Source organism: Gopherus evgoodei, chromosome 5 (assembly GCF_007399415.2).
Source record: "Gopherus evgoodei ecotype Sinaloan lineage chromosome 5, rGopEvg1_v1.p, whole genome shotgun sequence".
NCBI classification, from domain to species: domain Eukaryota; kingdom Metazoa; phylum Chordata; order Testudines; family Testudinidae; genus Gopherus; species Gopherus evgoodei.
In genome coordinates this window covers 18611170-18626635 of record NC_044326.1, presented here as the reverse complement: position 1 = coordinate 18626635, position 15466 = coordinate 18611170, and the positions used below count along the sequence as shown (strand labels likewise).

General features: G+C 35.4%; 1 protein-coding gene across 3 annotated transcripts in view; it reads right to left on the bottom strand.

The window, feature by feature from the left end:
- NSD2 (nuclear receptor binding SET domain protein 2) overlaps positions 1-15466 on the bottom strand; it is a 148308-nt gene that overhangs the window by 57952 nt on the left and 74890 nt on the right. For all 3 annotated transcript variants that reach the window (XM_030564596.1, XM_030564595.1, XM_030564597.1), the window contains 5 exons: positions 13747-13891; positions 12631-12708; positions 11014-11132; positions 8063-8135; positions 6879-7003 (listed from right to left, as the gene is read on the bottom strand). In XM_030564596.1, coding sequence (XP_030420456.1) covers positions 6879-7003; positions 8063-8135; positions 11014-11132; positions 12631-12708; positions 13747-13891 — 540 coding nt within the window. The remainder of the gene's footprint in view (positions 1-6878; positions 7004-8062; positions 8136-11013; positions 11133-12630; positions 12709-13746; positions 13892-15466) is intronic.

Below are 15466 nucleotides of genomic sequence, written 5' to 3'. Positions count from 1 at the left end.
TTCCTTAAAAGAAACAAAAGCCAACACATCACTTAGTTTTAAATGGCCTAGAAAAAAAAACGCAAAAATTTGCTGATGCAAGAACATGAAAGTCAGGAAGCAGAAGCAACTTTTGAATATTGTCCAACATATGTTAGCAAACGCAGAGCTAGGAAGGGTTAAGTACATTTTCTATGGTATTAGTATTATGAATTAGTATTCTATGGCATTAGTATGGCACGGCATTAGTATTATGAATCTTTCCTTCCTGTAGCCCTGACTTACACAAGCTTTCCCAGAGAAAGGCAAATCCTCTCTAGCCTAGTAAGGCTCAAAACAGCATTTTAAAGTGTAAAAGTGTTAGTAATGTTTTTACACTATTTGTTTTCCACCTTTCATACACACATGGAATGGAATCCAAGGTAGGGTTAGCCCCTCACATAGCCAGTCTCCTTTCAGATTTCCATGCCACTAAAAGTGTAATTTTAAAGTTTCAACTATTTTTTCCTTAGATTGACATGTCATATTTTTATTATTTAATTTTTGTATAAAATGCTTGTTATAATACCAACACTGTGCATGTGTAACAGCACTTCCCCAAATGCTATACAGCATGATTCTATGTGGCCTTAGATCTCACACTGTACCCAAGACATGTTAAGTCACAACTTCCTAGTCAGGTATTGCTTGCTTTTATTATCTTTAACATTGTGCATATGCATTTTATAGAGAGACAGATATCCAAGAAATTAAAGAAAAATGTTCCAAGTACCAGAAAAGCTAGCCCTCCCAATTTCCCATTTTAACCAAGCACTGATGTTTAGAATCACAAGGAACCTAGAAAAATACTCAACAAATTCATTTTTTAATGGATATTTAAAATGAAAACAGGTATGTCAGAAAGGTTTCATTTGCTCCTACTGTTGTCTGTTAAAACAATCACCTCTACAGAATTACAAACAAGACTAACTCAAATACCTTGCTTTCCCATAGACCTCCGTGAACCTCCCCCATTTCCCCAATTAAATAGTTTATGAGTTTTCTCAAGACACTGGGCTGGCTTAAGTGGCATCCTCTTTCAGGCACCTTCCCTCTCCTTTATAAACACATTAGTAGGATTACAATCACACAGAAATCAAGGTTTAGAAGTTTCTTCAAGAAGTCTGGGCTTGAAGGCTGGCTATTCACTTCCACGACTCTTAAGACTAAGGACATCCACCCTTCAAGCCCTGAAGTAACTTCTAAGACCTGATTCCTGTGTCATAGTAAACCAGGAAGTGGTTTTCTGTATAAACTTGAGTATGAGGGTATGCCTATGCTACAGTGTCACATATACAGCACTGCAGCTGCGCCACTGTAGCGTAGATGCTTCTTTCAGTGATGGAAAGGGTTTTTCTATGTAGGTAAACCCCGTCTACAAGAGGCAGTAGCTAGGTCACCTTAAAAATTCCAGTTGAGTCTACAGGGGGTTAGGTTGACTGCATTCCATGGGGCACAAAATTTTTCAAAGCCCTGAACAATTTAACTGGGTCACTCTAATTTCTAGGTGTATACCAGGCCTGAGACTTCTGACAAACTAATGTTTTCTAAGGTAAAGAATCTACTTTAATTGATTCCTCACCTTTTTGAATGGCTTAACTATTGTGGTTTTTCAATCTAAGTAAAATTGATATGGGAATCATATAGCTCAACGTGCAAATGACAGACTGTATTCAGAACACAAAAATCTATTGTGGAAAGAGACAGAAAAACTGACAGAGCCAACTGAGTTACAGTTAAATTTTATTTTATTTCAGTATAGGAGATCCTGAACTGAAGATGTATCTTTTGGCCCGAACTGTTAAACTGGATACGTTATTCTCTAAATATATTGTGTCATAAGTGTACACGGTACTATGATAGTAAGAAATCTAGTACATGTTCCACCTTTACCATTAGCAATGGCTTGAAGTTTCAGATAAGGTATGCATTGCTGAATATTCCTGGAATATAAACGACAACTATGGAACTTTATTTAATATTATTGATTGCATACAGGTATTCAAGACACCATGGTGATGGATGTGGAATAAAAGCCTACATTATGTGAACATGTTATAAACAGAATCTCAGCTTTTGGAAGTTCAAAGAGTTTACAAGATGAGAATAATACATGAGAAATTCAATTATCTATTTAAAAAAAACATGTTGCCAAAAAACAACATTCAAGCTTAGAACTTTCTCATGTGAATGTGAAAGCATCTAAATAAAACAGTAAGGTATGGCAGGCAACGCCGGTCTCTTCAGTTACTGCAGGCCTTGGGTGATGTTAAGTAGTAAAAGACTAAAATTCTGTTACTTGCAATGATCCCTCATTTCAGATGTTTATTGGTGGCATGAAATAGGAAAAAAAAATCAAAAGTTAATCCCCTCCCCTACCCTCCCCATTTCTCGCTAATGCGCACAGGACAAAGACAAGAAAAACTCCAGTAGACATTAGATTTACAGGTTGTGGATAACCTCCAATGATTTTTCATTCTGGTTTATTCTTAAATATTATTTTGCAGAGGGGATTACCTAGAAGGATAGCTAGAAAAAACAGTGCTAGAAATACAGATTTTAGTTTTCCAGGCCTGCAAGAACAGCTTGAACTACTTTTCTTTAGCATAGTAATTTCTTCAAAATCCTGTGGTCTCATTCCTCTCTATCTTCTGGGATATCTCCTCCTAAGATAGTATCTTTATATGTTTTTAATTGTGGTATTTTGAGGATTCTATCTGTATACTGTATAAAATGAGACTTCTGCGTAGATAAATGGAATTGAAGTGGTGTTTTAATTATAAGTTGCATGTGTTTTATTAGGATTGTCTTCATAATCAAATATCTTACCTTGTCTTAGATTTCTTCATTGTGTGCGTATTTGCTAGCACCAGTAAAAACAAATGATATAACAAATCTGCCACAAATTGATAGTGATAGAATTATTTACTGTATGCAAAAACAGTACAACTTGCAGTCGATGTTTTGGAATATTATGTCATTCTAAACACTGTATGTTGTAGTTATGAACAGAAATCCAGCTTTTGATACTGGGTGTTAATGAAGTTAAAATTTTCTCCGTAAGAGGACAAAATTTACTATGCAGTATTAATATAATACTGTTAAATTCCTTGCATGGGAAAAACCCTTTCACAGGTTTCTTTAAACTGCTGTGTGATGGCCAACTCAATTCATTCTTCCCGTGTGTAGGAAATGACAGCCTGACTAAGAACTTAAAGTATTCTAAGTCCCATACTTCTCACTTCCACTTTTCTGTGTCAAAGTTTGAGAATGTACCTATACCTTAAACTGCATGAAATTGATACTTTACCTGTTCTGAAATATTAAAAAAAAGTCTACCCATTTTACTGAATGTAATCTATATCCATAAAATTTGATTGGAATGTTGAACCAGATATGCCTCATTGCAAACACAGTGAAAGATGTGTGCCAATAATCTAGTAGTCCTAGGGGCCTGGAGCTTTAAAAACAAACAAAAAAAATGGTTGCACTCTAAGGGCACCCACATGCAATACATAAATATTTACCCATCTACTCCATTTTTTTTTTTAATCAGAGGGGTAGCCATGTTAGTCTGGATCTGTAAAAGCAGCAGAGTGTCCTGTGGCACCTTATAGACTAACAGACGTTTTGGAGCATGAGCTTTCATGAGTGAATACCCACTTCATCGGTTGCATCCGACAAAGTGGGTATTCACCCACAAAAGCTAATGCTCCAAAACTTCTGTTAGTCTATAAGGTGCCAAAGGACTCTTTGCTGCTTTTCCATTTTGTATGTAAAGAACCAAAAAGTAAAACTAAACACCACTTGTTTTATCCTCTAGAAAGAGATCAATGACATAACATGTCTTCTCACAAAGATCATGCAACTTTCATGGTGTTATGCCAATTTGTTCTATATCATATACAAGCCTTTTCTCATTCTCTATAGCCTTTGCAGTGTTACAATAAAATTCTAATTCTATTCCATCATAGGTAATTCGTTTAGAATTTTACTTCCAAAGTAACATTTCACATGAGATATAAAGACAAACATTTCTGATGCAAAGTGCATATACAGAAAATTAACTACTTTTGTCTCAGAAGTAGATTCATCTATAGTTTTATTTCTGAGGTGGTAATCTACATTAACAACTACAAAATAATTAAAAACTAAGTTTCATCTGGTGATGAAGTCTAAGATTTTCAAAAGTGATTAGTGATTTTGGGTGCTCAACTTAAGACACCTTGAAGGGCCTGATCTTTTGAAAGTATTAGTACCTACCGTCTGAAAAATCAAGACCCTTTAAAGTATTTCAAGTTAGGCACCCAAAGTCACTATTAACTGGAAAATTTTGGACTTACTTGATTGTTCATGTGACTTTATGCAGAATTTTTTTAAAAGCTCCTTTTAATAAATAACTAATTTACTTCCCCTTGTTTTAAACTAAAATACTTCCTTTATAAAAATTAGTAGCAATGAAGACAAATTTAAGGGCTCAATGCAGCTTCCAACAATCCCAGAAAAATATTTTGTTGCATTTGAATCTGGTCCCATCCTGGAATCAATCTACATTCATTTATTGAAAAGAGCACGAAGGACAGAAGTTTTTCCACATTGCACTGTGAATGTGCACGTGCGCGCTTATGGAAGCAAGATGTGTGTTATTTTTCTCATCCACCTTAAAAGACAATGTCTAACTCAACATTTTAAGCTATAAAAGTGACCACAAAAAATATAAAGCAGATCAAATATATTTAATATAAAATAATTGCTTCCTATAAATTAGCTTGCACCTCTGTCCCATAAAAACAAATATCAATTTGCTTAATCACCTCATCTTTTGTTTTATATTTATTTTTAAATGCTCCCCTTCCTTTACCAACCAGGAGATTTTTCTGTTAATCAACAACCTTAGGCCACATGTCTACATTGCCAAACATGCAAGCACTAAAGTAACATTACACTTTTTTTAAGCCACCCACAAGATCCAAAGTTTATTTACATCTTACTTTGTTTCATGGAAGAATCACTAATAAATTCAGTAGCAAATGCCTGGCATGTTTCGTTTATTTACTGGCATAATAGCTATCATCATAGAAAACTCACTAGGACAAATCCTTAGTTGGTATAAATTAAAGTCAGTGCTGATTTACACCAGTTAAGGACCCAGCACATGACCAACTATTACTCTGAAGTCTCCACTGTTTGTGAAAAATTTAAGATAATGTTAAGTTGTCAATAAATTTCTTTTCAACCTTCCTTAGAAACCATTAAAATAATTCACTTCCTTGTTTGCAAACCTCTATTGTGTTAGCACAGCTCTGGTAATAGTGTGTATTACTTTTCCTCCTATCTCATTTGCAACAGAGTTTGCAGCGGAGATTTCAGAGAGGCTCCAGCTCAGCCCATGCACTTGTACAATTTGGCTCACAATCATTTGGAGGCGGAAAAAGAATTTGATCCTAGATTTTCCTAAGTCCTAAAACAACTGAACCTTTGAAGAAAGATCTCTGGACAGTGAATTTTTTTAATTGATATTTAGAAATCAGAGAACATGTCTTCCCAGATTACAACATCGAGAGACGTACATTTTAAACCAAATAGATTGACAATTTCCTCCTTACATATATTTGATTGACAAGTCAAATCCCACAAACACATAACAGCATTAGGTAGAAAGCCTGAACAGTTGCTCCAAAAAAGTGGAAAGCTTAAGCCAAAAGAAGGAAAACAGCTGATTCAGATAAAGACGAGAACTAGTATTAACTAGGCTGTCCTTCCTGAGGGTTGTTGTGGTTTTGGTTGTTTGGTTTTTTTGTTGGGGGGGGCGGGGGTGAAGAGCGGGAAGTAAAACATTTTTGAAGTCATAGTAACTATACACAGCAGTTAATATGCTATCATTCCAATTTGTAAAAATAAGCCATTTTCGGAAAACAAACAGTCTAGATACTTATATTGCACTCATGATGGTATCTGAGCACCTTAGGTTTTCAACAAAACAGTGAAATGGGAGAAGTGAAAGGAACTGAAGCTTGAAGTTCTATTGCCTCGCAAACAAAACATTAATTCTCTTCTTTGACTAACCTAAAACCTTCATGATTTCTTTTATGTCTGTTCCTGCTAAGTGTCTGGAATCCCCTTTTAGAACAGCATGCAAAGGTTGTTCTCATTATACCATTCTTTGGCTGTTTGTTTTAACAGTACAGATGACCAGTAGAATGGATTCCATTTATTGTATATGAATATACACTTAATTTACTGTATGTCAATGGAGGAGAGTTACAATACCAAATATGCAGACCTAAGACTACGATAAGTAAATATCAAAAAGATACATCCTTCACTGCCTGTTTAAGTATGCTGGAGATTAAGCTACTTGCACCACAGAAATAGTACCCAACTGAACAGATCGAAAAAGAGCACATAAAAGGTCACTGCTCAGAAAACTGACCAAGACTGGTGTAGACCAAATACAGAGGATCAAGAAACTTGCTTCAATATAAAACCTATGGCAACATGACATTTTTCTTACACGATGTAATTAACATAGTCGACACTTGAATAAAATCTGTAGAAGAAAATACACAACACACTGGCTTTTACTTTGCTTCTAATAGAGGGTTACAATTCAAATTTTTTGGGGGTAAATACATTTAAAAAACACAATATCTGAAGTCCCTAAGTGGACGTTTGTTACAATAAATGAATTTGCAATACACACACTAACAGGTTTTACAGAGGCCAGAACTGTAGCTCATCTAGAGCAAGGTTAGAGAATTTAATCTGTCTTTTTTTTTTGTTCTGTATTTTTAAAAAAGATTTACACCTGATACTTTTTGTAACTATATGGCTGTGTGTGAAGACCACTTTTTTTTTACCTCATTCTCAGTTAAGGAAGCTGAAGGAGATGAACTCTTGCTAAAAGCAAGAGTTGAAGATTCTGCTGCTGAAGCCCGATTTCGCTTCTTCAGTGGTTTACATGCATCAGACAGATTTTTCGTTGCTGTAAAATAATTTTGGTTTACAAAGTGAAGTTTGGAACTTTAAAACGTTATCTCCCTGAAGCCATTTAAAATATTCCCTGAGATAAGGGAAGGAATTGTTTAGGTTTGTCTTCTGGGTGCCTATGTAGTACCGAGTAAGCAGTGTACAATCAATCAGTTTTGAAATAATGATGTGTTTTGTTTTGAAGACTCAAGAGATCTGCAATTAAACAAATATGTACTTAAGATATTGTTAAAAATTTCCCAAATAGTTTGCTAAATATTTTTAAATTATAATACTTTGTAATTTATGACTTTTTTAAAAGAGATGTAACACTAATTTGCTCAAACACTACACTAGAAGGCCTACATGAACTCAGCAAAATCAGATTCACTTTGTTAACAAACATCCCCTTTTTCAAAAAAAAGTTATATATAAGGAACTGGATGCTTACATTAAAAATAGCAACAATATCATGTATATTAGTTTAGATCTTTTTGCAGCATATTAACACTTTTGAAACTGAATGTAAGAGTTAAATACGTGTGTTCTTGTGCTCTTATAAAAAGTTACCTTAAACCTGCACATGATTAACAAATCTGATCAATGAACCATTCAGCATACAAGATTGTTTTACAACTCCCTCTCAACTCTCCACATTGCCTCCCGTCAAACAATTGTTATAAAGAAGTTCTTGAATCACATATTAATTTAAGTTTGATGGTCACTATTTAGTAAATACACTTATTTTATTGGATAAAATGTATAATTAATCATGCATTTGAACAGCAAGGTTTATATTGCTACTTTACAATATCAATGGGCAACAGCTTTAATTTGGTGCCATCAAATGGTGAACTTCAGAACTGCTGCTTTAAATCAGCAATACACAATTTCAATCAAATATAGTACTGCAAAATGCTGGCAGTGCAGAAAAGAGTGCAACCCCTCAAACTGAGGTTTAATGAGTATAACTCAGTATCGCTTCAGCAAAGTTTAGATGGCTGTCTCAGACAACCTGTTTAGTTTCAATGATTTAACTGAAAAAGTTAATTAAAACTTATTCTGACCACATTACCTGACTGGTTCTTTTGTGAAGAGAAGGTTTCTGTGACCTTTGTTTTTGCTGTTTTGTCATTGCTTGTCTCCCTCTGTCACAAAATAAAAATAAAAAAAGAAAAAAGAAAAAAAACTCCTAATTTATGAGTGATTGGATAAAGGTGGAAATTACGTTTGGATTTCTGCTATTAGAAAGAAAATGTCTTTGCAAACATCCTGGTCTATATTGTAATGTAGTTCAGCTATGGTAAGTTCCCATTTCAGGCATGTTTATTTTTTATAAACCACCAACAGCAGAGGCTATAAAACTTGCAAACAAAAAAACCCAACCCCAGCTTGATATTCAATTTCTAATCTATTCACCTGAAACTGAAATGTGAACCCCTGCATGAAAAGGAAAATGCTATATGAAGATAAATCATTTCAATCAGCTTTATTATTCTTGTGTCCAAACTGGTCAAGTTAATACCTTTAAATTACTAATGTAACTGCAGCAGAAATATATAAATTTGAGGACCCTGAACTGAATTTTAAATCTCAGATACTTGTTTTCAATGTCAGTACTTATAGCAGTGTCATTTTTTTGCACTGTTATTGTTTAAGGTTGTGCTAGCATTTCCATTATAAAATACTATTTTCAAGGGAATATTGATATTGCATAAATTTGCGCCAGACTGAAACTTATCAAATATTCTAGGCCAAGAAGTATTTTGAGAAATTTGGGAATTTACATTCAGCTGTTTGACTATGGACATTGCACCTGGTCAAAAATAGGGCACCTCCCTTAATTACTTAAGCAACAAGGATAGCCATGAATATCTTAACTATAAGCTATGGATCCACTGAAGTAGGAAATCATGCAAATACACCTCTACCCCGATATAACGCTGTCCTTGGGAACCAAAAATCTTTCCGTGTTATATGTGAGACTGCGTTATATCAAACTTGCTTTGATCCTCTGGAGCGCACAGTCCTCTCCCCCTCCCCCGAAGTGCTGCTTTACCGCATTATATCCAAATTTGGGTTATATCGGGTCACGTCATATCGGGGTAAAGGTGTAGTAGTCAACGTTGCTTAACCCTAAACTGATGCAGATCTAATCAACAAGATGGACACTATGGAAGGACCCAACTGCCAATATATTTTGATTTTGAAAAGCAGATTTAAGTATCTATTGATTTTCCTCGGTCAATCCATCGTTGAGCTGGTAAGGTTTTGTAGAATACCTCAAAGCCAGACTACAAAGGAAGAAGTGGCCCTGCTGGATCAAAAAACCTCACCATAATGGAAACCAATACTATCCATAAGCCATACTCTTTGCTGAATAAGTCAGTCTGTATTTATATAAACTTCCTATCACCGAGACAACTAGAAGCTATAGTTCCATCAAGTTAATAAATTTCTTGATTTTTTTTTTTTTAACAAGATGATTGAGGATCCATGGCCTGATTCACTCGTCACTGAAAGTGTCCTTGCTTTTGTTACATAGTTATGCTCCTTTAATGCAGCTCCCATTGTGCCGATGTGATTTCTATATGCACCATAAGTTCCGAAGTTACACATTTTTCAGATAGAATCTATGAATATGTATTACTACCTAATCATTTTGTTCTATAGCATTTAAATTTCATAAAGAATAATTAAGGACACAGAATAGCAATAGCAACACACTGATCCTTTGCAAGGAACAAAGGCTCATGATCAATCCCAAAGCTTCTTGCTCCCCAGGACAGAGGACATTAAAAATCTGCCACTGAGTTGAAACTAAAGAACAGGAAGTGCAGTTTCAATGCTCTTCACTACTCCACAGGTGGATGACAGCTAAGTGATCTTTAAACTGTTTATGGTGATAAAGTGGACAGCTGGAACTATTCTAGGTTCGAGGAGAAAACGGGTAAAAGGTGATTCATACAAAGTAATAAGAAAGCAACCATTCTGCTATGTCTGAGACCTTCTGGAGCCAAAGGTATAATGAGAGCATACACATATGTATTCAAATTACTTAGTAAGCACTGGATCACAATACTCCTTCCTCCAGAGGATTCACAACACTATTTTACAGTATGTCTTCATATACTATATTACTATGGTCTGATCTGGAAAACACTTACATACATGCTTATGTTTTCATAAGATTAGTCACACAGAGTTTGCAGGGTCTACTCACATGGAAAAGGATAAGTACATGCCTAAATGTTTGCAGAGTATGGGCTCACTGTTATAAACAGAATCCCTAGTGATCTAGTCAAATCCATAAAAGAAGTTAGTCACCTTGTGTAGTAAAGATGATTCTTTAAGATGTGTCCCCTAATGGGTGCTCCACTGTAGGTGTGTCTGTGTCCCTACAGTGGAGCACCCATTTGGACACTACTCAAAGAAGAAGGAGAATTATCTAATCCTGACAAACAAGCTAGAAACTGAAGAGGAGCCAGTTAAAGGCCTGCTATCTGAACAAGTTGTTATATATACCGCAAATTTCTAAATTTGACAGATTGGAGTTCAGGACACCATGCCAGCCTAAAGTGCTTTATAAGTTTAAATCTGATTCTTAAAAGTGTTTATTTGTACTTTATTCATTTTTAAGGACACAATCTTTGATTCAGACAAATGGTGGTAACAATCACATACACATCTCTACATTTTGACACATAGAAAAGGGGTGAAATTGTAAAGCAAGAAAACCAGTGGACTAAACTCTTGCCCATGGGAATTGAATTCTATTCGTATATTTTTTCAGCTAGGTTCAAGTAACTAGCAAGGACCTCTTTTCAGATGTCTCCACCTCAACACTAAATTAAAAAAATCTGTTTAACAAGTGCATCCAAACAGACATCTTGACAGTTGCTTCATTTGATGCAGTTAAAAACCAGTAAATATTAAATCCTGAAAATGGAAATGCTGACAAACTTAACTATAGCAGAGTGACTGGTGCTGCTATAATTGACTTAAACAAACCAATGATATAATTACCTTCCGATTATTCTGTTTATCCATCCTGAGTCTTTTCCTAGGTGCTTCCTGAACTTCAAAATCTTCTGAAGGTTCCTTTGTCCTCTTTTTTTGGTTTCTTTTATTTCCATGTAAGTTACCTTGGGGTGGGGGATGGGGGAAACTTACATGAAAAAAAATCTAATGCTCACTTCGAAATTATCTTAAACTGATCTAAATTATATTTAAATTGTTACTTTTTAAAAAACGGTTAAAATTTTTAACAAATTTGATTAACCCCTTGATGCCCAGGGTCCAGTTTCTATTATTGAATGCTAGTTCTAAAACATAGCCAAACTCCTAATTGCTAAATGTTCCCCTTCAGTAAGACAGATCTATCTGCATAAGCACTAGTTTAAAATCTGAATATGCAATTTTCCACATTTGTGTCTTATCAGATAAGATAGAGCTGTTCTATAAAGCTGTAACTGTTATTCTCCATAACAGTGCTTTACCATTGAACAAAAGTTTTGAATGTCTCCCTCATTCTTTTATTAAGTTTTCCCAAGGATATAGATGTAGGTACTGGAGACTGAAGACATCTATGAAGGGGCCTCTGTCAGAGACAGGATATCACCAATCATATGGACCATTGGCCTTTTCTTGCATGGCAATTCCTATCTTTAAACATACAAGTGCATAGAAGGCCTTAAAATTCCATTGTGCTTCTCTTTTGTTCTGTTTAAGATTACATGAATTCTTTATATAATAATTCATTTGCTTAATTTCAGTGTAAAGCTCCAACACAAAAGGTCAGTGACTGGTCTAAATAGCCACTTACTAAGTTTAATTATCTACCATTTTGAGGTACAGTTGGCATGATAACGGCTTAGAATGAAGTCTGGTTCCTTTATGATGCATGATGAGACCTAGTACACTTACTCTTAACATTGACCCTCCAGTAATTTCCAAGGTCAGAGGCAATATTGCATGTTTAATATGGAGAAATTACAGAGTCCTAGACCATAAATATATTATCTAAAAATCTTTCACAAAAGTTAGCATTTTAAAATTGTTCTACAGCTAGAAGTGTGCTGTTTCAATGGGAACTGATTTCTGATAAACATTTCAAAGAAAGGCAACAAACTTAAAATTAAGAATAGTTTTCAAATTGTTTTTTTTCCACATTCAATTGATTTAGGACTTTACTATCTTAAATTCAAAGCAGCTCTGAATCTGCAAACTTAAATTAAAATGGCTCCAGGAGAACCTGCTATTTACAAAAAGCCAGCATTAAAAAACAAAAACAAAACAAAAAAAATCCAATACGTTTTCTAGTAGGGTCTGGATGGGGAATGATTGAACTGTCATGTTTTCATTTATAGAGAACTGAAAACGTACACAAAGATATGTACTAGAAACACCTGGTACAGGTACAATTCCAATTACATTTCTTGCAATATGACACTGAGGAAGTTGAATAAAATTCAGTACTACAATGTTTAGATATTTAATTTGGGATCTATTAAAACTAAGTCAAAGACGACAACATCTGAGAAGAAATAAAGAGGTTATGATACGTGGGTGATTACAAAAAAGGTACACTCCATAGCTACTTATAATGATGAACTAATTGCACATAACACAAATTTCAATTACTTCTGGATCTTGATCTCCTTTTAGGTGAGTCTTGAAACACTTTACGTTTGGCCTCTCCAATATTCTTCAGAGATGAACCTTGAGAGATACAGAATGTTGTTGTTTTTTTTGTTTTTTTTTTTTTAAACCGATATCCTAATATTTGACACTTAAAATTCTGTTAAAAACTTCACCAATTTTCCACAAAATGTTATTTCACACACAGAAAGATAACAAAAACTGACTGCCGTTTTTATACATTTTTTTTGTTTCGAATCTGACAATCTTTCAAACACTTTCTCTCATTCTTGTCACTGCCCAAAGCAGCACCTGGTAGCTTCAAATACTTCCACAGCAGGCCTTCCTATAGTGCTATAAAATACTATGTATACCAGACATTTGTAACTGGACTGAGAAGGGTCAAGCAAATGCCACACACCCTCCATTCTTTCTTTTTAAGGAAGCTACTCCAAAGAATGACTCAAATTATCATATCAAAATTCTAAATAAACTGTTGTTTATCAAGACCATGAATCTTAGCCAACAGCAAAAAAGTTATCCTACAATTTCTTATGCGGTCCTAAAAGCTTTGCAGTACACCACAATAAAATGCCAAAAATGGAAGAAAGGTTTAGAACATAGTTTGGAATACTTGCTTCCTGAGCTGATGAATGTTGAGGTAACACTTTTTAAAAAGCGTGTATGTGTGTGTGTGTAAAGAAAGGAAAGTACTGGTTATATTTTATAAACCACTTCTTAAACTATTCTTAAGAACTAACCCATAAGTTTACATTAATAAAAATGACTGATTTTCCCATTCCCACCACCCACATTTAGTGGGCAGTGAAGATAATGGCAGCTGCTTATGGGCAGAAGAAGAAGGAGAACCCACCAATCTCTAAACAGTAGAATGTTTACATATAACAACTTTGTAGAACAATGAGTAAGGAATGTAGACTTCATGGATTGCTTTTATTGTAACCATTGGCATTCTTTGCCTATTGGCACAAACACCAAGAATTAAAACCAGAAAACAATGATAGCTGTTTTCCCTACAGGTCTCAAATATGTGCTTAGTTTAACATCACTATGTATATCAAATTTAGTTAGAGTACACTAGCACAGTTTTACGTTTACCAGAGTCTTCTTCAGATTTGGGAGAGGTCACTATGGCAAACTTTGTGTTATAGCGAGCTTTCTGTTTTTCACTAAGCATGTTCCACTGCGATTCAAGCAGTTCTTCAATCTCCTCACGCGAAGCATCTGGATGTTCAGCAACCACCTGTTTATGCAAAAATGGGGCATACATTAACAAGACAAAACATTAAAGGAGTGCTGTACAGATCTGTATTATTCTAATACAGTGGTTTAATACACAGAAACCCACTTATAATTTGTACTATATTCATAAAGAACTACTACAGTAGAGACTGGAAGATTCCCTGCATATCCCATTTATCCCAAAAAATAAGGTTTTAGCAACACAGATTTCAGCAGCATGAATTTAAAAGTACAATAAATAATTCTAAAAAATTACTTGGATACCTTTTAACATTCACAATACTGAGAATGAACGAACCACCTCATTGAAAAAAAATCTTGTAATTTCACAGTTGGCAAAATTTAAATAAATACCACAATAAAAATTAGGTGAATATTAGTGGGAAAAAACCAAGTGATGGCTTTCATAGATTCCACTGAAGTAATTAGAAGTATTCAGAAATAGTTTGGCAGATATAATTATTATATGTGCTGCAATAATTTAGAGTTAAGCTTTTCCCAAACCACTTTACATATTTTAGAATATATTCTATATTTAATTCTATTCTATACTCTAACTACTCTGTTTAAATCCAATCAAGTATGAAGAAGCCCAAGTGTGGTAGGTATCTTTAGGATACAAAAACATTTGCGTTTTAAGCATACTGGCTCAGATTTGATCATATACTCTTCTTGGAAAGTAAGGTAGCATAGAAAAATCTGTTTAAGAAAAATGGAAAAGCAGATACTAAATTTAAAAGCTTAAAAATATTACATGGGATACTAAAGTGAAATCAATATGTGGTTTAAAATCATGCAAGTCTTCTGGTCTACAGACCTGGAGAATTGACTCATAATCACATTCAGATCTGGACTCCAAGTATCATGCATCCTCCCAAATCCCAGCTATCACTGGTCTGAGGCGGCTTCCCTCAAAAGCACCACACAATAGGAGAAACCCAAAGGCTAGGCCCCTAAAACCACATTCTCAATCAGAAAAATCATTAAATGGAGAAGGAAACAACAACCACCCTAATCTTCTGCTGATGAATACAAGATCAGCCACCAATAAAACCAGCACCATTCATTATTTTATTTTTAATAAAGCACCCAGCCTTGCTTACATCACTAAGATTTGGTTCAATGTTACTTCTAACCCTATTGTAATACATCCAACCCCACAGCATATACCAGTGTTTCTCAACCAAGGGTTTGCGGCCCCAAAGGGGCCATGAGCAGGTTTCAAGGCCCCATGGCTGAAACCTAGAGCCCCGAGCCCCAGTACTCTCGCGGGACTGAAAGCTCCAAGCCCTGGCACCACCCATGGGGCTAAACCTCTGAATCCCCCAACCTGTGGAGTTAAAGCTGGGAGCCCCGAGAGGCAGAAGCTCCTGTGCCCCTAACCCCACAGGGCTAACGCCCCACGCCCTCCTCCCTGCTCAGTAAGGGAATTCCAGAGCCCTGAGTGCCCCCACCCTCACCCATGGCTGAAGTTGGGAGTGCCAAATCCCCTGCTCCGGCAGCTGAAACCCAGGCCACCTTCCAGCCCCTCAATGGGCCCTGGAATTTTTATAGCATGTGCAAAAAGGGTTGAGAA